The following is a 27214-nucleotide window of genomic DNA, read 5'->3' on the forward strand; positions in this document are numbered from 1 at the left end:
TACCGTATGCTAACACACATATATGGAATCTAAGGAAAAAAAATGTCATGAAGAGATTAGTGGTAGGACGGGAATAAAACACAGACCTACTAGAGCATGGACCTGAGGATATGGGGAGGGGGAAGGGTAAGCTGTGACGAAGTGAGAAAGTGGCATGGACATATATACACTACCAAATGTAAAAGAGATAGCTAGTGGGAAGCAGCCGCATAGTATAGGGAGATCAGCTCGGTGCTTTGTGACCACCTAGAGGTGGGACAGGGAGGGTGGGAGGGAGACGCAAGAGGGAGGAGATATGGGGATATATGTATATGTATAGCAGATTCACTTTGTTATAAAGCAGAAACAAACACACCATTGTAAAGCAATTATACTCCAATAAACATGTTAAAAAAAAAAAGTAATATCAGGGCAAGGCAAATCAGGTGGGCACATGAGTGAAGTCCATCAGGAAACTAAGGCTCAGATTCCCTGGTGGTGGACAGTGTGGGACTCTCCACACATCCTTAAATGAACTACATTACTACATTGTCCCACCCCAATACATCTAACAAAAGCCAACAACACAACCACTGCCTCCGCCACCACCTATTCAACCCACTGCCAGGCCTTTCTCCTCCTGCAGGAAGCCCTCCCAGTCAGCCCCAAGCTCTGAGTTGCAAAGCTGAAAGCGTGGCACACTCACTGAAGTCTTGGGCAGTTCAAGGCTAGGGCTGTGAGGGAGGCATCCGTGAGGTTACCGCAGCCAGACAGGCAGAGGGCCTGCAACCGGTGGCAGCCCCTGCAAATCTGCACCACGCCTTCATCCGTAACGCGCTGGGGAGAACCAAAGCAGAAAGGAAAATCAGAAGGCATGGGCAACAGTGAACTGGAGCCACAGACAAATGGACTCTCCTGTTAGTCAACTAGTTTAGGTTGCCAGTTACTAGCGTTTTATCCTGATAATTTAATCAAATTAAGGTGAAGTACAGGGAAGACAGATATTTATGTTATTTCTGAACAGCTTTAAAATATTCAAGCATTACTAATGGAGAGTAAAAATTTTTAATTCCATTTTCCTACCCAGAATCGTTCAATTTTTTTTTCGGGAAATATTCATAAACTTGTGTTACAAATCAGATTTAATAAGCAGCTCATGAGACTTGCTTAAGTGACATTAATTTTTGGTTGAATTTCTACATATTAATGCTTTAGATACCTACTATATAAATCATATACGTGTATTTTTATATTGCCTGAAATGTTTTAGAAAATAGCAAAATTAAGTAAATCACTAAATTATTAATAAATGGCTTAGAATTCTATGAATTTAGCCATGAAGATTCAAATTAATATCTTTATTTAAATATGCTAATTTATGCAGAAATAAACAGATACATTTATATCATACTTTAAGCAACCTGCCAGTGCTACCCTACATGCAATTCAAGGTCCTATTTTTGAACAGTGCAGCCCCATAAGGTCAATATTTGCCCAGAAGATAGTTTCTGCTTTATCTCCCACCATCAGGGAACTTAGGTTTATGATTCATTTACTAAGTGCCAAATACAAGGGATTTCTCTTACTTTTCTCAAAATTGACATTCTCCTTGAGAAACCCAGTTGGCCATAACAAGCACCCTCTTCAATTATCAATATTTACAATGGCAGTGAAGAAAAATCATCCTTCACAGGCTAATAATGCACTGATGATGATGAAAATCACACCTTGCTCTTGAATATGCCCTTTATATTTCGAAGCACTTTCATATCTGTTATTTCATTTTATCCACTGAGACACCATGAGAGGTGTCATCACCCCCAGTTTATAAGTAAAGACAAGACACTGAGACCTTACCAGGAACTGTTTAGGTTAGTGACTAGTTCACAGCATTCCTGATGTCTTAAAATAAACCAAGACACTGATCTATGCTATTTTTAGGGGAAATGCCCATGGCTTTGTATTGGCCTTTTTGTTTAGGTTGCTGTTCTTCCATCTTGTGGGCAACTGGGAGATCACATAAGGACACAGGATGTGAAATAAGGGTGTGGTAATCCTCCCACCTGCCTGGGCTGCTTCCCAGCAGGGCCCCAGCAGGTTCCTGATGGAGGAAACAGGAACAGGAGGGAGCTCACGGAAAAGGCACGTTACTTACTGAGCAGGACTGTAGGTTGAGGCTCACAAGCTCATGGCAGTAATTCTGAATGTGTTTCAGAGCTTCGTCTTCCAGCTGAGTGAATGGAGAAAACAAAAGAGAGACGGAACCAGGTGAGGGGACAGCGGGGCACTGCTTTGGTCCAACCTAACAAATTCCATAATCACGTGCGCACACCGAACATCAGATACACGTTAGACAAGCCAGGCCGTGAGGACCCCCGGTACCTGCGTGCAGCCCCTCAGCAGCAGGGCTCTCAGGCTGCGACAACCCCGCACCAGGGCCTCGATGCCATCCTTCGTGATCTGATCACACCACGACAGGTTCAGGTACTCCAGGTGCCGACAGCCCTCACTGGAGAACAGGAAACAAAACCACACGTGTGCAGTCCATCCCACAGAGAGTTTAGGACCAACTCTGAGCTTAGTAGCCCACAAGCAGTTCAGGGGAGAGAGACCTCTGTGACCCGAGTTGCCCACTTCCTGCTCCAATGGGACCATGAGAAAGGTTCATACACACCAAAATGCTCAGAGCTTTGGGTATTTCTCATGACCACTAACAACAGGTACTCTTACCTAATCCCCTTTAAGGAGCTGTTTGTAATGGACACACAGGAAGTCAGATCCAGATGTTTCAGCTTGGAACAGAATCTGCTAAGGCTGTAACACGTGCTGAAAAAAATGACATGCACTAAAGGTATTTTCAACCACCTTTCTCTCCCCTCACTCTCCCCATGGCCAACAAGTCACCAAAGTAATTTCCACTACTTACCTGTCAGTGATTTTTGTGCACCCATTGAGGTTTAAATGTTCAATGTTTCGGCAGTTCTGTGCAAAGGTCCTAAAATGAGAAAACATTTTAAAACTCCCTGCAAGTTGCTAAGCAGCCACTAGAGGGCATGTATAACCATTTACATTTAGAACAATGCTCTTCAAAATTTTATTTTATTGTGGAAAGGATACTTAACATGAGATCTACTCTCTTAACAAGTTTTTAAGTGTATAATATATAATTGTTGACTACAGCTACCAGTGTTCTTCAAACTCTGATGAGCACAGGAAACAACTGAGGTTCTTCTCATAGTGCAGAATCTGATGGTAGATCTAGGCAAATTGCTTGGTAGTCTGCATTTCTAAGAAGCTCCCGAGTGATAACTAGTGCTGCTACTCTGGGGACACCCCTTTGGGAAGCAAAGCCCTAGACTGACTACATATCAGTTAAAACTCTTCTTCACTCAGATTTTGGCGGTCATCTGGGAGGAGAGGTCTGGTTCCCTGTTCCTTCCCCTCTGTAGAAAAATCAGCTGGCAGCAAGGGGGCTTGAGTCTTGTGCCATGCTGTCACTTGGTTACCCCAGGGCCCTTCTGGAGAAACCATCTCTGGCCACCGATAGGGTCAGTAATTGATCAGTATCAAGAACCATCATTTACTGATGAGGACACTGAGCCATGAAGGGTGATGTCCTCAATGATTTGTGGGTTGGCAGCAAGGCCAGAAGCAGAAAATTGAACATCCCTTACTCACCACTTATTCCTTAACATATTCAGCAAGGACTGGCTCAGGTCATCTGCATTTTCCTGAAATATGGCTTCTGCAGTATCTTATAGGATTGAATCTTGATGCTTCCATGCATACCCCTAAGTCTCCAAAACCTGGCCTCAAACCAGATGTCACTCTTACCTGTTACTTCCGCTCTGCTATGGTACAGGGAAAGAGAACTCAGCCGGAGCCTGGTGGACTCCCTGAGCTGAGGATATGGAGCCAAAAGTCTGAGCAAGGCAATCAGAGGTATCAGAGAAGAGTACAAGAATGGAGAAAATGTCAGAGATCTGCAGAGCATTCCCCTCAGGAATTCAGTACAGTACTAGTCAGAGTGCACATGTGAGGAAATTACCCAAAGCCAAGGAAAGACTCAACAAGCAGCATTAGAGGGGACAACAGCCAGAGCTCACCCAGGGCCATGAATAGTACCCATTCCCACCAGACAACAGTGAAAAATGTCATAATTTGTGAGGCACTGGGTAGAGTACTGAGAAGCATCTTGCTTCAGGAGTGGAGTACAATTATCCCTAGACTAACCACTGCTTTGGTCCAACCTAACAAATTAAAAAAAAAAAAAAAAAAGATCTCAAAGGAACTATGTCCAAGTAACTCAACTGCATCTCAGAACAAAACTCAAGTATATTTATAGGAATACAAAAATATTCTGCACCCAAAGTAACATTCACAATGTCTGGCACTGAACAAAAAATTACCATCCATTCAAAAAAGAGGGAAAATATATCCATAATGAGGAGGAAATTCAATCTATCAAAGCTGACCCAGAACTGACACAGATATTAGAAATAGCAGACAAAGGCATTAAAAGTTATCGTAACTATGTTCTGTAGAATACAGTTCTATGAAGCTGGAGTGAAGATGTTACATTAAACATCTCATGTTTAATAAACATGTTATGTTTATTAAACATGTTATATAGAGACATGAAAGATATAAAAAGATACAAATTAAACTTTTAAATATGAAAACCACAATGGCTGAGATGAAAACTTACTGGATGGGATTAACAGCAGATTAGACATTGTGGAAGAAAAGATTAGTGAACTTAAAGACACAGCAGGAGAAAGTATCCAAAATAAAATATGGAAAGAAAACAAGAAAAAAAGAACAGAGCATGAAAGAACTGAGGGACAGCTTCAAACAACCTAATGAACGTGTAAGTGGAGTCCCTAAAGAATGGGAGATAGAGTGGGGTGGGGGGAAAAAATCTGAAGAAATAATGGTCAAAAGTTTTATGAAAATTATAAACCTACAAATCCAAGAAACTCAAAAAATTCCAAGCACAAGAAACATGAAGGAAAATCCACCAAGGCATAGCTTAACCAAATTGGTCAAAACCAGTGACAGAAAAAACATTAAAAGGACCCAGAGAAAAAAGATATGCCTAATACAGAGGAATAAAATAAGGGTGATAGAAGATTTCTCACTGATAACAAAAAAAGCAAGAAAACAGAGGAGTAGCATCTTTAAAATACTGAAAACAAAAAACTGTCAACACAGAATTCTATATTCAGCAAAAATATTTTTCAAAACTGAAGGGAAAATAAAGATTTTTTTCAGGCACAAGTGTTGGAAAAATTCATCAGATATACAGTGCAAGAAATCTTAAAGAATATTCTTCAAGCAGAAAAAAAAAGACATAAGATGAAAATTTGTGTCTACACAAAGAAATGAAGGATACTGGAAATAGTAACCACTTGAGTATAGAGAGCCAATTTTTTAATTATTTAAATCTCTAAAAATAATTGACTGTTAAAACAAAAATACTAACAATCTAGTGTGGATTTCATACCATATTTGGAATTTTAAAGTGTATGGCAATAACAGCATGAAGCCTGAGCAAAGGAAAATGGAAGTTAAGATGTAATATAATTTTAGGGTAGATTATAATAACTTTAAAATCTACAATGTAAACTCAAAAATAACCACTAAGATTACAAAATAATGAGTTATAGCTACTAGGCCAAAAAAAAAAAGATATAAAATGTAATCATAAAAAATACTCAACCTAGGGGCTTCCCTGGTGGCGCAGTGGTTGAGAGTCCGCCTGCCGATGTAGGGGACACGGGTTCGTGCCCCGGTCCGGGAAGATCTCACATGCTGCAGAGCGGCTAGGGCCGTGAGCCATGGCCACTGAGCCTGCGCGTCCGGAGCCTGTGCTCCGCAACGGGAGAGGCCACAACAGTGAGAGGCCCGCGCACCGCAAAAAAAAAAAAAAAACAAACCCTCAACCTAAAAGAAGGCAGGGCTTCCCTGGTGGCACAGTGGTTAAGAAGCCGCCTGCCAATGCAGGAGACACGGGTTTGAGCCCTGGTCCGGGAAGATCCCACATGCTGTGGAGCAACTAAGCCGATGCACAACTACTGAGCCTGTGCTCTAGAGCCTGCAAGCCACAACTACTGAGCCCACACGCCACAACTACTGAAGCCTATGCGCCTAGAGCCCATGCTCCACAAGAGAAGCCACCAAAATGAGAAGCCCACGCACTGCAATGAAGAGTAGCCCCTACTCGCTGCAACTAGAGAAAAGCCTGTGCGCAGCAATGAAGACCCAATGCAGCCAAAAATAATTAACTTAAAAAAATATATATATATGTTACAAGGAGCTTCCACATTAAGAAACTAGAAAAAAGAAGACCAAATGAAACCCAAAATAAAGGAACTAATAAAGACCAGAGAAGAAATCAATGAAGTAGAAAACATAAAAACAATAAAAAAAAATCAATGACATCCAAAGCTGGTTCTTTGAGAATATCAATAAAATTAATAAACCCCTAGCTAGACTGACCAGGAAAAAAAGACAAAAATTACCAATGTCAGAGAAATTTCCTCATCTTTACTCTTTAAAAATTGGTATTAATGTCAGTAAAAAATTCAAAGAATATATATATTGCAATAGGCACTATACAATCATTGTGATTTTTATTAGATGTGGCAACTACTTTCATATAGTAAAAACAAAAAACCAAACAAAATTACTCAAATCAAGAATAAAGAGAGGAGATATCACTACAGATTTTACAGATATTAAAATGATAGTAAGAGGGTATTACTCACAACTTTATGCCAAAAGTTCTAGAACTTAGGTGAAATGGACAAAATCTTTGAAAGGTAAAAACCACCAAAGCTTACTCAAGAAGGAATAGAAAACCTGAACAGTTCTATATATATTAAGAGAAATAGAATTTGCAGTAAAACCCTTCCACAAAAGAAACATGCAGGCCCAGCTGGCCTCAATGGTGAATTCTACCAAACATTTAAGAAAAACAATACAAATTCTACATAAACTTTTCCAAAAAAACTGAAGAGGACAAAACACATTTCAACTCATTCTATAAGGCTAGTAGTACCTTGATACCTAAACCAGACAAAAATATCACAAGAAAAGTAAACCACAGAACAATATCCCTCACAAACACAGAGGTAAAAAATTTTAACAAAATTTTAGCAAATAGGATCCAACAACATGTTAAAAATACAGTACATGACAACTCAAGAGGGACTTATCTGAAGGGTGGAAGGTTGGTTTAACATTCAAACATCAACCAATGTAGGAAGAAGGGGATCAAGATGGAGGAGTAGGAGGATGTGGAGCTCACCTCCCCTATGAACACATCAAAAATACGTCTACATGAAGAAAAATTCTCACAGAAAACGAACTAGAAACTGGCAGAACTCCTAAACAACCAAAGCTGCAAGAAAAATCTCCATGTAACTGGGTAGGACAAAAAAAAAAAGGCAGGGGCCACAGGGTGGGGGGAGGGCACCAGGTAAGGATCTGAACCCCTGGGAAGGATCTGAAAGGACGAGAAAGTCTACACCGGTGGACCCTTGCCCTGGGAAGGGAGCAAGTCGACTCACAATCTGGGCATCCCAGGCCTGGGGTCTTGCAAAAGGAGACAAGCCCCCGTGCCTGCCGGGAATCCACTGAGGCAGACAGAAGGGCCGGAGTAGCCTAGTCTCTACTTGTGAAGAGTGTGCACGTTCTGGCTTGCTAACAATCAGGGCGGAGAGAGCCTTGCACTGGCGGCTGCTGCCTTGCTGCACTTCCCAACCTGAAGGGGCGAACACCTCGGCCCTGCTCACTCCACGCCACAGCCTGGCGTGAGATCTGGGCAAAGATTCGGTCTAGCTATGCAGACACACACCTAGGGTGTGATCCAGGCAGAGCGGCAGATACCACTGTCAACATTCACATAGGGCAGCGGGTCAGGCTGCAGCAGACACTGTATGTGTGCACACTGGGGAGCACTACAAGAATGTGCAACAGCTGTAAGAGCTGAACCCCAGGCAGGTAGGCCCTGGGCAGCAGTATGCAGCATATCATTTTCCAGCAAGAGCACTCTGACTCCACCCAAGGGCTCCACCTCTAGCTTAGCCCTAGATCTGGGGCAGACAGGTCCTGTGAGAAGACTACCACAGAGGCAGCCCAGATCTCAGGTGGCAGCATAGCCACCTCAATTCCTGCAGCCACAATGCCCTGGCCCCAGGCCCCAGCCTATTCCACGCCATGGCCTTGCACTAGATCTGGGATAAACACAACAGAGAAAGGGATGCAACCTTGGGCCGCTTCAGAGTGGAACTGCCGATGCTACATAGGTGGTACACAGGTTTGCAGTGACCACACAGGCCTCACCTGCTTCAGCAATAAGCTCCTTTGGCGCAGGACATGCCCTCAAGGACAATGGAGCCTGATCAAACCTGACCCTCAGAGCTTTTACTCCAAAATCCGGGGAGCAGACCCTGCCCTCGACAGGGTAGTGACAATGATGGAGCAAACAGAAAGCCCCGCATCACATCCAGCACAAGCTCAAGACACTACAACACCAAACACAGCCACTATCTGTGTTTGTACCCTATCAAGGGTATACCACCCAGTACACTCTTAGGAAAGATGTGGCTGGCATCCATACCAAAACCAGCCCTCACACCAAAAACATTGGACACAAACTGTCCATACACAGATGCTCCCACATAAAAACAGCCCTTCAAAACCACAGATGTTTCTCCTAAATTCATAGAGACAAAGAAAGTTAAGTAAAATGAAAAAGCAGAGGAACTACTACCAATTAAACAGTGACAGAAATCTCCTGAAAGAACAAGTAATGTCTACTAGACCCCAAGTTCAAAAAGGAGATAATAAAAAAGACAAAGGAATCAAGAAGGATTAGCAATAGAAATATACAGCAAGGTCACTGTAACAAGGAATTAGAAACTATAAAGATGAACTACTCAAAAGCAGACAATTCAATTGCTGAGAAAAACCAATCTAGAAACAATGGAGAGCAAACTAAAAGACACAGAAGAATAAATAAGTGATCTGGAAAACAGAATAATGGAAATCACCCAATAGAAGAGCAGACAGAAAGACAAATGAAAAAAACTGAAAGCAACACATGAGATCTATGGGATAATATAAAGCATGCCAACCTACACATAATAGGGGATCTAGAGGAGAAAAGAAAGAGAGGGGGATGGAAAATGTATTTAAAGAAATTATGGGAGATTGGATCAAGATGGTGGAGGAGTAGGACGTGGAGCTCACCTTCTCCCACAAATACATCTACATGTGGAACAGTTCTCACAGAACATCTACTGAATGCTGGCAGAAGACCTCAGACTTCCAAAAAGGCAAGAAACTCCCCCATGTACCTGGGTAGGGCAAAAGAAAAAAAAAAAGAGAAAAAAATCGAGACGCAACCTGCACCCCTGGGAGGGAGCTGTGAAAGAAGAAAGGTTTCCACACACTGGGAAGTCCCCTCACTGGGGAGATCAGCTGGGACAGAGGGGGAGCTTCAGAGCCTTGGAGAAGAACACAGCAATTGGTTTGCAGAGGGCAAAGTGGAGAGAGACCTGCACAGAAGGTCAGTGCCACCCAGCACTCCCTGGCCTGAGAGGCTCATCTGCTGGGACAGAAGAGGCTGGGTGCAGAGGCTCGGGCTTCAGAGGTCAAATCTGGAGGAGAGGACTGGGGCTGGCTGCATGGAGAGAGCCTGAGGGGGCTAGGGTGTGGTGAGACACAACCAACAGAGTATGGGAGGAGGCCTGGGCCCCCCAGAGAGGCAGGGTGCAACTGTTGGGGGGCACGCAAAGGGCAGGCCACCATAGAAGGTTCTTTCTCCATGAGCTCCCTCAGGCAGCAGGGCACCACCTACACGAGCTCCAGGGGCTGGTGTGAGCCACCACACTGCCATCTCAGACCCCAGAGGCAGGCACAGACCGCCGCTGCCACAGAGGGTCCCGTGACCAGGCACCAACTCCTGCCCCCAACTCCCTGGGAGCAACCATGACCACTGCTGAGGGTACCGCAACCCAGTGTCAACCACTGCCCTCCCCTCCCCAGGAGCGAATGCAGCCCGCCACTGCTGCCACCAAGGGTCCCATGACCAAGAGCCAACCACTGTCCCTGCCTTCCTGGAAGCATGAATGGAACATGCACCTGCACACCCCCTATCAAGGGGATAACAACCAGCACACGTGGAGGAAAGAGACAGCAAGCATCCAAACCAAAAACAGCCCTCACAGCAAAAAAATATTGAACCTACACAAGCTATGCAGGGATGCTCCTGCATATAAACAGCCCTTCGTGACCACAGTAGATAAGTGTTTCTCCTAAACTCACAAAGTAAGAGAAATAAAAGCAAAATGAAAAAGGAGAGGAACCATTCCCAGTTAAAAGACCCAGATAATTCCCCTGAAGGAACAAACAATGAAACAGACCTCTTCAGTCTAATAGACACTGAGTTCAAAAAGGAGCTAATGAAAATACTGAAGGAATCAAGAAAGGCTACTGATAGAAATGCACATTACTGTAAAAAGGAACTAGAAACTATAAGGAGGAGCCAAGAAATATTAGAAAACTCATTTGCCAAGATGAAAGCTGAGCTAAAGGCACTGAATGGCAGAATAAATAATGCAGAGGAAAGAATAAGTGATCTGGAAGATAGAATAATGGAAATTACCCAATCAAAACAGCAGACAGCAAATGAAAAGAAATGAAAGCAATATGAGACCTATGGAATAATACAAAACATGCCAATCTATGAATAATAGGGATTCCAGAAGGAAAAGAAAGAGAAAAGGGGATTGAAAATCTATTTGAAGAAATTATGGCTGAAAACTTTCCAAACCTAAAGAAGGAAACAGATATCCAGATATAGGAAGCATGGAGGGTCCCAAACAAGATGAACCCAAACAGACGTATATCAAGACATATTATAATAAAAATGCCAAAGTTAAAGATAAAAAGAAGATTCTAAAGGCAGCAAGAAAAAGCAGAGTTAATTACAAGGGAACCCCCATAATGCTACCAGCTGATTTCTCTACAGAAACACTGCAGGACAGAAGGGAGTGGCAAAATATATTCAAAGTCTTGAAAGGGAAAAATCTGCAACCTAAAATACTCTACTCAGCCAGATAATCATTTAGAATAGAAGAAGAAATAAAGAATTTTTCAGACAAGCAAAAACTAAAAGAATACAGCAATAATAAACCTATTCTAAAAGAAATATTGGGGCTTCCCTGGTGGCGCAGTGGTTGAGGGTCTGCCTGCCAATGCAGGGGACATGGGTTCGTGCCCCGGTCTGGGAAGATCCCACATGCCGCGGAGCGGCTGGGCCCGTGAGCCATGGCCGCTGAGCCTGCACGTCCAGAGCCTGTGCTCCGCAATGGGAGAGGCCACAACAGTGAGAGGCCCGCGTACCACAAAAAAAAAAAAAAAAAAAAAAAAAAAATATTGAAAGGCCTTCTCTAAATAAAAAAGAAACAAGTAGATATAAGAAGGAGGAAATAATAATTGGAAAGTAAATCACTTAAATTAGGCAGTATACAGATCAAAAAGAGAAAACAAAACCAAAAAAAAACCTGTGAAAGCGACGATAAATACAAGGAACAGCAAAAGGATAAACATGAAGATGTAAAAAATGGACATCAAAATCATAAAAGGTGGTGAAGCAGAGTAAGATATGCAGATTCCTTTTTTTTTTAATGTATTTGCGCCTATATGACTATCAGCCTAAAGCAAGCAGATATAGGAAGGGGTTAACATACTTGAAAAACAGGGCAACCGCAAATCAAAAACATACAGTAGATTCACAAAAACCAAAAAGAAGAGAACACAAGCATAAAATAAAAGGAGATCATCAAACCACAAAAAGAAAAACAAAAAGAGAAAGGAACAAAGAAGAAACAAAGAATCAACTGGAAAGCAAGGTTTAATATGGCAATAAATACATATGTATCAACAATTACCTTAAATGTCAACGGACTTAATGTTTCAATCAAAAGACATAGAGTGGCAGAATGGATCAAAAAAAAAGAAAAAGCCTACAATATGCTGCCTACAAGAGACCCACCTTAGGGCAAAGGACACACATACATTGAAAGTGAGGGGATTGGGCTTCCCTGGTGGCACAGTGGTTAAGAATCCACCTGCCAATGCAGGAGACACGGGTTCAAGCCCTGGTCCGGGAAGACCCCACGAGCCACGGAGCAACTAAGCCCATGAGCCACAACTACCGAGCCTGCACTCTAGAGCCCACAAGCCACAGCTACTGAAGCCTGCGCACCTAGAGCCTGTGCTCCGCAACAAGAGAAGCCATCGCACTGAGAAGCCCGCGCACCGCAACGAAGCGTAGCCCCCGCTCACCGCAACTAGAGAAAGCCACGCACAGCAACAAAGACCCAACGCAGCCATAAATAAAATAAATAAAGTTAAAAGAAAGTGAGGGGATGGAAAAAGATATTTCATGCAAATGGAAATAACAAGCAAGCGGGAGTTACAATATTCATATCAGACAAAATAGACTTTAAAGCAAAGGCTATAAAGAAAGATAAGGAAGGACACTCCATGATGATAAAAGGATCAACACAAGAAGAGGATTTTACACTCGTCAACATATATGCACCTAATATAGGAGCACACAAATACATAAAATACTAACAGACATAAAAGGAGAAACTGACAGGAATTCAATAACAGTAGGAGACTTTAACACCCCACTCACATCAATGGACAGCTCTTCTAGACAGAAAATCAATAAGGCAACAGAAGTCCTAAATGATAGAACAGATAGACTTAATTGATATTTTCAGGACATTACATCCAAAAACAAACAAACAAAAAACAGAACACATTCTTTTCAAGTGCATATGGACTGACCACATACTAAGGCACAAAACTAACCTCAACAGATTTAATAGTATAGAAATTATTTCAATGGACTTCCCTGGTGGCACAGTGGTTAAGACTCCACGCTCCCAATGCAGGGGGCCTGGGTTCGATCCCTGGTCCAGGAACTAGATACCACATGCATGGCACAACTAAGAGTTTGCATGCTACAACTAAGGAGCCCATGTGCCGCAACTAAGGAGCTGGTGAGCCACAACTAAGAAGTCTGCCTGCCGCTACCAGAACCTGACACAACCAAATAAATAAATAAATAAATGTATATTTTTAAAAGAAAAATAAGACAAGCCTCTCACCCTTAAAAAAAACAAAAAAGAAAGAAATTATTTCAAGACTCTTCTCTGACCACAATGGCATGAAACTAGAAATCAACCACAGGTTTCATTGTGACAAGGGGCACAAAACTTGTGGCCTTCCTATGAACAAATACCAAACATGTGTTCCCCTGCACCTCCATGTGGCTGCTGGGCAGGGCCACTGGGACAGGGCTCAATACCGGAAGAAAAGCTACAGTATTTAGTAGGGGAGTTTGCCACCTAGAGCCATGGTTCATGTATGGGCAGGTCATGAGTGGTCTTATAAACATAAAGGTTTTGAACCTCTCTTTTCAAGGAGAAAGAAAAAAGAACAATATATTCCAACTATATGCCATTCTGGAAAAGGAAAAACTATGGAGACAATAAAAAGATCAACGGTCGCCAGGAGTTTGGGAGAAAGGGGAGATGAATACACAAAGCGTATAAGTTTTTATGAGCAGTGAAAATACTTTGAATGACATTATAATGATGGATATATGTCATTATACTTTTGTCCAAAATAGGATGTGCAACACTATTCACTTCATTAAAGTGAACCCCTAAGGTGAACTGTGGACTTCGGTGGGTATGATGTGTCAATGCAGTTCATCCCTGTTTTTTTTTTTTTTTTTTTAAAGTACCACTCTGTTGATAATGGCTATGCATGTGAGGGGAGTGGGTATATGGGGAATTTCTGTACCTTCCTGTCAATTTTGTTGTAAACCAAAAACTGCTTTAAAATAAGTCTCAAAAAAAAAAATTAACACTCAGGGTAGACGTTTTTGGCAAAACATTTGTTTCACTTTTAAGTATACATATTATATATGTATGTGTGTTTGTTGGATTGTGATGTAAAATGTATTTTTTAGATCAGAACAGTTTGCAGGCCACTGTAGTTAAATTATACTGGCAAATAAAGGCACAAATTAACCTCAAAGAAAAACAATAAAAAGAAAGAAAAGAAATCAACCACAGGAAAAGAAATGAGAAAAAAATGATTACATGGAGACTAAACAACATGCTACTAAAAAACCAATGTATCAACGAGGAAATCGAAAAGGAAATTAAAATACCTTGAGACAAATGACAATAAAAACACAACCACACAAAATCTGTGGGATGCAGCAAAAGCAGTTATTAGAGGGAAATTCATGGAGCTACAGGCCTTCCTCAAAAAACAAGAAAAATCTAAAATAAACAACCTAACCTACCACCTAAAAGAATTAGAAAAAGAAGAACAAACAAAACGTAAAGTCAGCGGAAAGAAGGAAATAATAAAGATCAGGGAGGAAATAAATAAAATATAGATTAAAAAATCAATAGGGCTTCCCTGGTGGCGCAGTGGTTGAGAATCTGCCTGCCAATGCAGGGGACACGGGTTCGAGCCCCGGTCTGGGAAGATACCACATGCCGCGGAACAACTGGGCCCGTGAGCCACAACTACTGAGCCTGCGCATCTGGAGCCTGTGCTCCGCAACAGGAGAAGCCACGACAGTGAGAGGCCCGTGCACCACGATGAAGAGTGGCCTCCGCCCGCCGCAACTAGAGAAAGCCCTCGCACAGAAACGAAGACCCAACGCAGCCAAATAAATAAATAAATTTATTTATTTTAAAAGTTTCTCTCAAAATACAAACTTTAAAAAACAAAAAAATCAATAAAACCAAGAGCTGGTTCTCTGAATGGGTAAACAACATTAACGAACCTCTGGCCAGGCTCACCAAGAAGAAAAGAGAGAGAACCCAAATAAAATAACAAATGAAAAAGAAGAAATCTCAACTGATACTGCAGAAATACAAAAAACTCATAAGAGAATACTATGAACAAATTATATGCCAACAAATATGACAACCTAGAAGAAATGGACAAGTTTCTAGAAATATACAGCCCATAAAAATTTAATCAAGAAGAAACAGATAATTTGAACAGACCAATCACTAGGACTGAAATAGAATCTGTAATTTTAAAAAAACCTCACTACAAAGGAAAGTCCAGGACCAGATAGATGGCTTCACAGGCAAATTCTGCCAAACATACAAAGAATTTATACCGATTCTTCTCAAACTCTTCGTAAAGATTTAAGAGTAGGGAACACTCCCAAAGACTTGTGATGAAGCCACCGTCACCCTGATACCAAAACCAGACAAAAGTATCACCAAAAAAGAAAATTACAGGACAATATCACTGATGAATATAGATGCAAAAATCCTCAACAAAATATTAGCAAACCGAATTCAACAATACACACAAAAAATCATACACCACGACCAAGTGGGATTCATCCCAAGTTCACAAGGATGGTTCAACATGTGCAAATCAATCAATGTAATACACATTAATAACAACAACAACAAAAATCAAAAACCACATGATCATCTCAATAGATGAGGAAAAAGCATTTGACAAAATTCAACATCCATTCATGATACAAACTCTTACCAGGGGCTTCCCTGGTGGTGCAGTGGTTGAGAATCCACCTGCCAATGAAGGGGACATGGGTTCGATCCCTGGTCTGGGAAGATCCCACATGCCGCGGAGCAGCTAAGCCCATGCGCCACAACTACTGAGCCTGTGCTCTAGAGCCCGTGAGCCACAACCACTGAGCCCGCGTGCTGCAACTACTGAAGCCCGCGTGCCTAGAGCCCATGCACTGCAACGAGAGAAGCCACCACAATGAGAAGCCCATGCACTGCAACGAAGAATACTCCCTGCTTGCCGCAACTACAGAAAGCCTGCGCACAGCAACAAAGACCCAACACAGCCAAAAATAAATTAATTAATTAAAAAAAAAAACTCTTACCAAAGTGGGTATACAAGGAACATATCTCAACATAATAAAAGCTATTTATGACAAACCCACAGCCAATATAATACTCAACAGTGAAAAACTGATAGTATTCCTGCTAAAATCTGGAACAAAGATGCCCACTCTCACCACTTCTATTCAGCATAGTAATGGAAGTCCTAGGCACAGCAATCAGACAAGAAAATGAAACAAAAAGTATCCAAATGCGAAGGGAAGAGGTAAAATTATCACTATATGCAGATGACATGATACTATATAAAGACTCCACACAAAAACTACTAGATCTAATAAATGAATTCAGCAAAGTAGCAGGATACAAGATTACCACTCAGAAATCGGTTGCATTTCTTTACACTAACAATGAAATATCAGAAAGGGAATGTAAAAAAAAAAAAATACATTTAAAATCACACCAAAAAAAAAAAAATACCTAGGAATAAATTTGACCAAGGAGGTGAAAGACTTATACACTGAGAACTATAAAACTTATACATTGAGAACTATAAAACATAATAAAGGAAATTAAAGAGGATTCAAAGAAATGGAAGATATCCTATGTTCTTGGACTGGAAGAATAAATATTGTTAAAATGGCCATACTACCCAAAGCCATCTACAGATTTAATGCAATCCCTATCAAATTACCAATGACATTTTTCACAGAACTAGAATAATCCAAAAATTTGTATGGAACCATAAAAGACCCAGAATTGCCAAAGCAATCCTGAGGGGGAAAGAAAAAATAAAAAGCAGGAGGCATACCTCTCCCAGACTTCAGACTATACTACAAAGCTACAGTAATCAAAACAGGGTGGTACTGGTATAAAAACAGACATATGGATCAATGGAACAGAGAGACCAGAAATAAATCCACACACCTATGGCCAATTAATCTTTGCCAAAGGAGGCAAGAATATAAAATGTGAAAAAGAAAGTCTCTTCAGCAAGTGGTGCTGGGAAAGTTACAGGTGAACGTAAATCAATGAAGTTAGAACACACCCTCACACTATGCACAAAAATAAACTCAAAATGCCTTAAACACTTAAACATAAGACATGACACCATAAAACTTCTAGACAAGAGCATAAGCAAAACATTCTCTGACATAAATGTTTTCTTAGGTCAGTCTCACAAGGCAATAGAAATAAAAACAAACAAACAAAAAAGACAACCTACAGAATGGGAGAAAATATTTGCAAATGATACAATCATCAAGGGCTTAATCTCCAAAATATACAACAGCTCATACACTCAACAACAAAAAAAAACAAACAACCTAATCAAAAAATAGGCAGAAGACCTTAAAAGACATTTCTCCAAAGAAGACATACAGATGGCTAGCAGGCACATGAAAAGATGCTCAACATCACAAATTATTAGAGAAATGAAAATCAAAACTACAATGAGGTACCACCTCACACCAGTCAGAATGGCCATCATTAAAAAGTCTACAAATAACAAATGGTGGAGAGGGTGTGGAGAAAGGGAACCCTCTTACACTGTCAATGGGAATGTAAGTTGGGGCAGCCACTATGGAAAACAGCATGGAGGTTCCTCAGAAAACTAAAAATCAAATTACCATATAATCCAGAAATCCCACTCCTGGGCATACCCACAGAAAACTATAATTCAAAAAGGCACATGCACCCCTATATTCATAGCAGCATTATTCACAATAGCCAAGACGTGGAAACAACCTAAATGTCCATCAACAGATGAATGGTTAAAGAAGACATGGTACATATATACAATGGACTACTACTCAGCCATAAAAAAGAATGAAATAATGCCATTTGCAGCAACATAGATGTAACTAGAGATTATCATACTAAGTGAAGTCAGAAAAACAAATACCATATGATATCACTTATATGTGGAATCTAAAATGTGGTACAAATGAACCTAGCTATAAAACAGAAACAGACTCACAGACATAGAGATCAGACTTGTGGTTGCCAAGGGGGATGGGGAGAGGGAGAGGGATGGACTGGAAATGTGGGGTTGGTAGATACAAACTATTACACTTAGAATGGATAAACAACAAGGTTCTACTGTATAGCACAGGGGACTATATCCAATCTCCTGGGATAAACCATAACAGAAAAGAATATTAAAAAAAAAGAATGTGTGTGTGTGTGTGTGTGTGTGTGTGTGTGTGTGTGTGTGTGTGTGTATGTATGTATGTATGTATAACTGAGTTACCTTGCTGTACAACAGAGATTGGCACATTGTAAATCAACTATACTTCAATAAAAAAAAGAAAGAAAGAAATTATGGCTGAAAACTTCCCAAACCTAAAGAAGAAAACAGATATCCAGAAAGCACAGAGGGTCCCAAACAAGATGAACCCAAACAGACCCACACCAATACATATAATTAAAATGGCAAAAGTTAAAGAGAGGATTCTAAAGATAGCAAGAGAAAAATAAAGAATCATTTACAAAGGAACCCCCATAAGGTTATCAGCTGATTTCTAGCAGAAACACTGCAGGCCAGAAGGGAATGGCATGATATATTCAAAGTCCTGAAAGGGAAAAACCTGCAACCTAGGATACTCTACTGACCAAGGTTATCATTTAGAATAGAAGGAGAGATACAGAATTTCCCAGACAAGCAAAAACTGAAAGAATTCACAATACTAAGCCTACTCTAAAAGAAATATTATAAAGGATCTTTTCTAAATAGAGAAGCAAGAAAGCTATACAAAAGAGAAAATCACAATAGGAAAGGCAAATATATAAAAAGATTGAAGATCACCTAAATATATTAGTACATAGATTAAAAAACAATCAAAAACTTTTGTAGAAGCAATTATAAATACAATAAATAGTAAAAGAATAAGCATCAAGATGTAAAATAGGACATCAAAAATCACAAAATGTGGGGGAGGGGAGTATAAAAATGTAAATATTGGGAATTCCCTGGTGGTCCAGTTGTTACGACTCCACACTTCCATTCCAGGCCGCACAGGTTCGATCCCTGGTCCAGGAACTAAGATCCCGCATGCTGCACGGCGCAGCCAAAAAAATTAAATTAAATTAAATTAAAATTAAAAAGTAAATCTTTTAGAATGTGTTTGAACTTGTATGACTATTAGTTTAAAGCAAGTAGATATAGTTATGGGTCAGCATACTTGAACTCCAGGGTAAACACGAATCAAAAATATACAGGAGATTCGCAAAAAAAACAAAAAGAAAGGAACTCAAGCATACTACAAAAGAAGATCATAAAACCAAAAAAGAAGAAGAAATGAACAAAGAAGAACTACAAAAACTGGAAAAGAAGAACTACAAAAACTGGAAAAAAAGAATTAAAATGGCAATAAATACATACCTATTAATAATTACTTTAAATGTCAATGGGCTAAATGCTCCAATCAAAAGACATACAGTGGCAGATTGGATAAAATGTAAGAACCTACAATACGCTGCCTACAAGAGACTCACTTCAGGGGGAAAGACACACACAGAGTGAAAGTGAGGGGATGGAAAAAGATATTTCATACAAATGGAAACGACAAGAAAGTGGGGGTAGCATACTCGTTTCAAACAAAATAGACTTTAAAACAAAGGTCATAAAGAAAGACAAAGAAGGACATTATATAATGATAAAGGGTTCAATACAAGAAGATATTACACTCTTTAACATAAATGTACCCAACACAGGAGCACCTAAATACATAAAATACTAACTAACATAAGGGGAGAAATGGCCAATAATAGAGTAATAGTAGGAGACTTTAACACCCCACTGACATCAATGGACAGACCATCCAGACAGAAAATCAGTAAGGAAACAGAGGTCCTAAACAACATAACAGAACAGTAGAACTTAATTGATATCTACAGGATACTACACACACACACCCCCAAAGGAATACACATTCTTTTCAAGTGTGCATGGAATATTCTCTAGGATAGATTACACACTAGGTCACCAATAAAAGCCTCAACAAATTTAAGAAGATAGAAATTATTTCAAGCATCTTTTCTGACCACAACCAGAAACTAGAAATCAACCACTGAAAGAAAAAATAAATGAACAAATACATGGAGACTAAATGACATGCTACTAAAAAAACAGTGGGTCAACAATAAGATAAAGAAATCAGAAAATACCTTAAGACAAAAGAAAATGAAAACACAACCTACAAAATCTATGCAACACAGCAAAAGCAGTTCTAAGAGGGAAGTTCATAGTGATACAGGCCTTCCTCAAGAAACAAAAAAAATCTCATATAAGCAAACCTAACTACCACCTAAAAGAATTTTAAAAAGAACAGACAAAAACCCAAAGTCAGGAGAAGGAAGGAAATAAAAAGATCAGAGAGGAAATAAATACAATACAGATTTTTTAAGAAATAGAAAAGATCAGGGATTTCCCTGGTAGTCCAGTGGTTAAGACTCCACACTCCCAATGCAGGGGGCCCGGGTTCGATCCCTGGCTGGGGAACTAGATCCCACACGCATGCCGCAACTAAGAGTCCACATGCCGCAACTAGGAGCCCGCATGCCACAACTAAGGTCCCGTGTGGCACAACTAAAACCCAGCACAGCCAAAAGAAATATAATTTTTTTAAAAAAAGAGTTCTCATCACAAGGGGAAAAAAAATTTTTTTTAAAGAAATAGAAAAGCTCAATAAAACCAAGAGCTGGTTTTTTGAAAAGATTTTTTAAAAATCGATAAAACTCTAGCCAGTCATCAAGAAGAAAAAGAGTGGACCCAAATAAACAAAATAAGAAATGAAAGAGGAGAAATAACAACTGATACCACATAAATATAAAAAATCATAAGAGAATACTATGAACAGTTAGATGCCAACAAATTCAACAACCTAGAAGAAATGGACAAGTTTCTTAAAATATGCAGCCTGTCAAAACTGAGTCAAGAAGAGACAGATAATTTGAACAGACCAATCACTAGAAATGAAATAGAATCTGTAATTTAAAACAACAACAAAAAAAAAACTTCCCTGTAAACTAAAGGCCAGGACTAGATGGCTTCACTGAGGAACTCTACCAAACATACAAAGAAGAACTTAAGCTGATCCTTCTCAAACTCTTCCAAAAGACAGAAGAGAACACTCCCAAAGTCATTCTACGCAGTCACCATCACCCTGATAATAAAACCAGACAAAGACACTATACAAGAAAAGAAAACTACAGGCCAGTATCTTTGATGAATATAGATGCAAAAATCCTCAACAAGATATTAGTGAACCAAATCCAACAACACATAAAAAGGATTATACACCATGATCAAGTTGGATTCATTCCAGAGTTACAAGGATGTTTCAACATATGCAAATCAATCAACGTGATACACCACATCAACAAAAGACAAAAGCCACATGATCATCTCAAAAGACACAGAAAAAGCATTTGGCAAAATTTAAGCATCGTTCATGATAAAATACTCTTACCAAAGTGGGTATATGGGGAACATACCTCAACAAAATAAAGACCATTTATGACAAACCCACAGCCAACATAATACTCAATGGTGAAAAGCTGAAAGACTTCTTGCTAAATTCAGGAACAAGACAAGGATGCCCACTCTCATGTCTACTCAACATAGTATTGGAAGTCCTAGCCACAGCAATTAGACAAGAAACAAAAGGTATCCAAATTGGAGTGGAAGAGGTAAAACCGTCACTATTTGCAGATGACATGATGCTCTATGTAGAGAAGCTTAAAGTCGCCACATAAAAACTATTAGAACTAATAAATGAATTCAGCAAGGTAGCAGGATACAAGATAAATATACAGAAATCTGCTGCATTTCTTTACACTAACAATGAAATACCAAAAAGAGAAAGTAAACTAAAAAATTCCATTTAAAATTGCATCAGGGCTTCCCTGGTGGCGCAGCGGTTGCGCGTCCGCCTGCCGATGCAGGGGAACCGGGTTCGCGCCCCAGTCTGGAAGGATCCCACATGCCGCGGAGCGGCTGGGCCCGTGAGCCATGGCCGCTGAGCCTGCGCGTCCGGAGCCTGTCCTCCGCAATGGGAGAGGCCACAGCAGAGGGAGGCCCGCATACCACAGAAAAAAAAAAAAAAAAAAAATTGCATCAAAAAAAAACACCTAGGAATAAACTTAGCCAAGAAGGTGAAAAACCTATATGCTGAAAACTATAAAACATTAATAAAGGAAACTGAAGATAATTCAAAGAAATGGAAAGATATCCCATGCTCTTGGATTGGAAGAATTAATACTATTAAAATGGCCATACTACCCAAAGCAATCTACAGATTTAATGCAATCCCTATCAAAATGCCCATGACATTTTTCACAGAACTAGAATAATCCTAAAAATTATATGGAACCACAAAAGACTCAGAATTGCCAAAGCAATCCTGAGGAAAAAGAACAATGCTGGAAGCAGAAGCATAACCCTTCCAGACTTCAGGCTATACTACAAAGCTAAAGAAATCAAAACAGTGTGGTACTGGCACAAAAAGAGACATAGAGATCACTGGAACAGAATAGAGAGCCCAGAAGTAAACCCATATACCCACACTCAATTAATCTACAACAAAGGAGGCAAGAATATACAATGGGGAAAAGACACTCTTCAGCAAGTGGTGTTGGGAAGCTGGACAGCAGCATGTAAATCAGTGAAGTTAGAACACTCCCTCACACCATGCACAAAAATAAACTCAACATGGCTTAAAGACTTAAATATAAGACATGACACCATAAAACTCCTAGAAAAGAGCATAGGCAAAACATTCTCTGACATAAATTGTAGCAAAACTTTCTCAGATAATTTTCCCAAAGCAAAAGAAGTAAAAGCAAAAATAAACAAATGGGGCCTAATCAAACTTATAAGCTTTTGCATAGCAAAGGAAACCATGAACAAAATGAAAAAACCACCTACAGAATGGGTGAAAATATTCGCAAATGATGTGACCACCAACAAGGGATTAATTTCCAAAATATACAAACAGCTCATACAACTCAATATTAAAAAAAAAATTACAATCAAAAAATTGGCAGAAGACTTAAATAGACATTTCTTCAAAGAAGACATATACATGGCCAAAAACCACATGGAAATATGCTCGCATCACTAATTATCAGAGAAATGCAAATCAAAACTACAACGAGGTATCACCTCACAGTGGTCAGAATGGCCATAATAAAAAAGTCTACAAACAAGGAATGCCGGAGAGGGTATGGAGAAAAGGGAACCCTCCTACATTGTTGGTGGGAATGTAAATTGGTACAACCACTATGAAGAACAGTATGCAGGTTCCTTAAAAAACTAAAAATAGAGCTACCATATGATCCAGTAATCCCACTCCTGGGCATATATCTGGAGAAAACCATAATTAGAAAAGATACATGGACCCCAATGTTCATGGCAGCACTGATTACAATAGCCAAGACACGGAAGCAACCTAAATGTCCATCGACAGAGGAATGGATAAAGAAGATGTAGTACATATATACAATGAAATATTACTCAGCCATAAAAAAGAATGAACTAGCCACTTGCAGCAACATGGATGGAGCTAGAGATTATCATACTATGTGAAGTAAGACAGACAGACAAAGACAAGTATCACATGGTATCACTCATATGTGGACTCTAACTAAAAAAATGATACATGAACTTATTTACAAAACAGAAACAGACTCACAGATTTCAAAAACAAAGTTATGGTTACCAAAGGAGAAATGTGGAGAGGAGGGATAAATTAGAAGCTTGGGATTAACGTACACACACTACTATATATAAAATAGATAACCAACAAGGACCTACTATATAGCACAGGGAACTCTACTCATTATTCTGTAATAACCTATATGGGTAAAGAATCTGAAAAAGAATGAATATATGTATAACTGAATCACTTTGCTGTACACCTGAAACTAACACAATATTTAAACCAACTATACTCCAATAAAAATTTTTTTTAAGGCATTGAGGGCTTCCCCAGTGGTGCAGTGGTTAAGAATCTGTCTGCCAATGCAGGGGACACAGGTTCAAGCCCTGGTCCAGGAGGATCCCACATGCCACAGAGCAACTAAGCCTGTGTGCCACAACTACTGAGCCTGTGAGCCACAACTACTGAAGCCCGCGCTCCTAGAGCCCATGCTCCACAACAAGAGAAGCCACTGCAATGAGAAGCCCGTGCACCGCAACAAAGAGTAGCCCCTGCTTGCCACAACTACAGAAAGCCCGCGCTCAGCAACAAAGACCCAACGCAGCCAAAAATAAATTAATTCATTTAAAAAAAGGCATTGAGGGCTTCCCTGGTGGCGCAGTGGTTGAGACTCCGCCTGCCGATGCAGGGGACGCGGGTTCGTGCCCCGGTCAGGGAAGATCCCACATGCCGCGGAGCGGCTGGGCCTGTGAGCCATGGCCACTGAGCCTGCGCGTCCGGAGCCTGTGCTCCACAACGGGAGAGGCCACAACAGTGAGAGGCCCGCATACCACAAAAAAAATAAATAAAAATAAAAATAAAAATAAAAATAAAAAAAGGCATTGATTGGAAACAAGAAAAACTATCTTCATTTACAGGTGATATGACTGTCTACATAGAAAATCCAAAGTAATCAACAAAAAATCTACTAAAACTAATGTGAGTCTATTCAGGTTGCAAGATAAAAGATTAATGCACAAAAATCAATTATATTTCTATTTACCAACAATGAACAATTAAAAATTGAAATAAAAAATGTCATTTACAATAATATTTCATAACACTTAGGGATACATATGACCAAAGATGTGCACAACTTGTGCACTGAAACCTGCAAAACATACTAAATTTAAAGACACCTAAATATATAGAGAGATATACCAGGGTTATGGGTTGGAAGGCTCAGTATTGTTAAGATGTCAATTCTCCCCAAATTGATCTATGGATTCACCATCATCCTAATCAAGATGCCAGCAAGCTCTTTTGTAGAAACTGACAGAAGATTCTATAATTTATATGGAAATGCAACGAATCAAGTCCAACTAAAACAAATTTGAAAATGAATTAAGTTCGAGGACTAATAAAACCTGATTTCAAGACTTATTATAAAGCTACAGTTATCAAGGCAGTGTGGTTTGGTGTAAAGATAGGCAAATAGATCAATGGAAAATACTGAGAGTACAAAAATAGTCCCATAATTATTTGGACAAATGATTTTCAACAAAGCTGCAAAGGCAATTCAGTGGGAAAAGGGTGGTCATTTCAACATATGGTGATAGAACTGAACATCATACACACAAAAAATAAGTATCAATCTATACCTCACACCATATACAAAAATCAACTCAAAATGGATCATAGGTCTAAACTACATAACTTCTAGAAACACAGGAGAAAATCTTTATCACCTTGGGTTAGGAAAAGATTTCATATGTAATACCAAAAATATGATTCATAAGAAAAAAACTGATAAATTGAACTTCATCAAAATGAAAAACTTCAAAAGACAGTTAAAAGAATAAAAAGGTAAGCCACAGACTGGGAAAAAAATATTTGCAAAACACATATCTGATAAAGGATTTGTATTCAGAACATATTAAGAACTCTCAGAATTCAGTGGTAAGACAACATACAATCTAATGAAAAAAAGGGCAAAACAACAACCAAACATTAGACATTTCAGCAAAGAAAATATATGGATAGCAAAAAATACATAAAAAGACACTCAACAGCATTAGTCATTAGAGAAATGCAAACTAAAACTACAATGAGATACCACTGTTCACATCCCTGGGAATGGCTAAAATTACAAAAACTGACCCACCAAGTACTGGCAAAGACGTGGAAGAACTGGAAGCATCATACACTCTGGCGGGAATGCAAAATGGTACAGTTTTGGGCTTCCCTGGTGGCGCAGTGGTTGAGAGTCCGCCTGCCGATGCAGGGGACACGGGTTCGTGCCCCGGTCCGTGAAGATCCCACATGCTGCGGAGCGGCTGGGCCCGTGAGCCATGGCCGCTGGGCCTGCACGTCTGGAGTCTGTGCTCCGCAACGGGAGAGGCCACAACAGTGAGAGGCCCACGTACCGCAAAAAAAAAAAAAAAAAAAGGTACAGTTTTTTGAGAAACACTTTGGAAGTTTCTTTTTTTTTTAAATTAACTGATTGATTGATTGATTGATTTTTGGCTGTGTTGGGTCTTCCTTGCTGCCTGCGGGCTTTCTCTAGTTGCAGTGAGCAGGGGCTACTCTTCATTGCGGTACGCGGGCTTCTTACTGTGGTGTCTTCTCTTGTTGCAGAGCATGGGCTCTAGGCGCACGAGCTTCAGTAGTTGTGGCATGCAGGCTCAGCAGTTGTGGCTCACGGGCTCTAGAGCGCAGGCTCAGTAGTTGTGGCACACGGGCTTAGTTGCTCTGCGGCATGTGGGATCTTCCAGGACCAGGCCTCGAACCCGTGTCCCCTGCATTGGCAGGAGGATTCTTAATCACTGCTCCACCACGGAAGCCCTGGAAGCTTCTTAAAAAGTTAAACACACACCTACCAAATGATCTAGCCATTCCAATCCTAGGTATTTACCCAAGAAAAATGAAAACATATGACATACAATGTCTCGCACAAAAATCTTTATAGCGGCTTTATGTGTAATGGAGAAAACTGGAAAAAATCCAAATGTCCTTAAACAGATGAATGAATAAATTGCATTATATCCCATACAATGGACTACTACCCATCAATAAAAAGGAATGAACTACTGATACACACAACATGGATGACTCTCAAAACAATCATGTTAAGTGAGAGCTCAAGCAAAAAGGAGTACATACTGTATAATTACATATAAAATTTTAGAAAATGCAAACTAACCTATAGTGACAGAAAGCAGATCAGGGGTTGTCTAGAGATGAAGCAGAGACAGGGGTGGGAGGAAGGGAGGGATTACAAAGGCACATGAGGAAAATTTTGTGGGACATGAATACATTCATTATCTTAATTACAATGTTAGTTTCATGGGTATATTCATATGCTAAAATGTATCAAATTGTATACTTTAAAGGTGCACAGTTTATTGTATCTCAATTATATCTCAATATAGCTGTTAAAAATCCATAGGACTGGGGCTTCCCTGGTGGCGCAATGGTTGAGAGTCCGTCTGCCGATGCAGGGGACACGGGTTCGTGCCCCGGTCCGGGAAGATCCCACATGTCGCGGAGCGGCTGGGACCGTAAGCCATGGCCGCTGAGCCTGTGCGTCCGGAGCGTATGCTCCGCAAGGGGAGAGGCCACAGCAGTGAGAGGCCCGCATACAGC

General features: G+C 40.2%; 1 protein-coding gene and 1 pseudogene across 1 annotated transcript in view; one reads left to right on the top strand and one right to left on the bottom strand.

Annotated features, from left to right (window-relative positions):
* FBXL2 (F-box and leucine rich repeat protein 2) overlaps positions 1-27214 on the bottom strand; it is a 95825-nt gene that overhangs the window by 30137 nt on the left and 38474 nt on the right. Inside the window, exons 6-10 of the mRNA XM_024116495.3 lie at positions 2906-2974; positions 2710-2805; positions 2362-2488; positions 2135-2209; positions 686-816 (exon numbers count right to left, since the gene is read on the bottom strand). Of these exons, the coding sequence (XP_023972263.1) occupies positions 686-816; positions 2135-2209; positions 2362-2488; positions 2710-2805; positions 2906-2974 (498 nt within the window). The remainder of the gene's footprint in view (positions 1-685; positions 817-2134; positions 2210-2361; positions 2489-2709; positions 2806-2905; positions 2975-27214) is intronic.
* On the top strand, positions 13230-13318 carry LOC112062347 (uncharacterized; annotated as a pseudogene).

The sequence above is a fragment of the Physeter macrocephalus genome, chromosome 18 (genome assembly GCF_002837175.3).
Source record: "Physeter macrocephalus isolate SW-GA chromosome 18, ASM283717v5, whole genome shotgun sequence".
In the NCBI taxonomy this organism is placed as follows: domain Eukaryota; kingdom Metazoa; phylum Chordata; class Mammalia; order Artiodactyla; family Physeteridae; genus Physeter; species Physeter macrocephalus.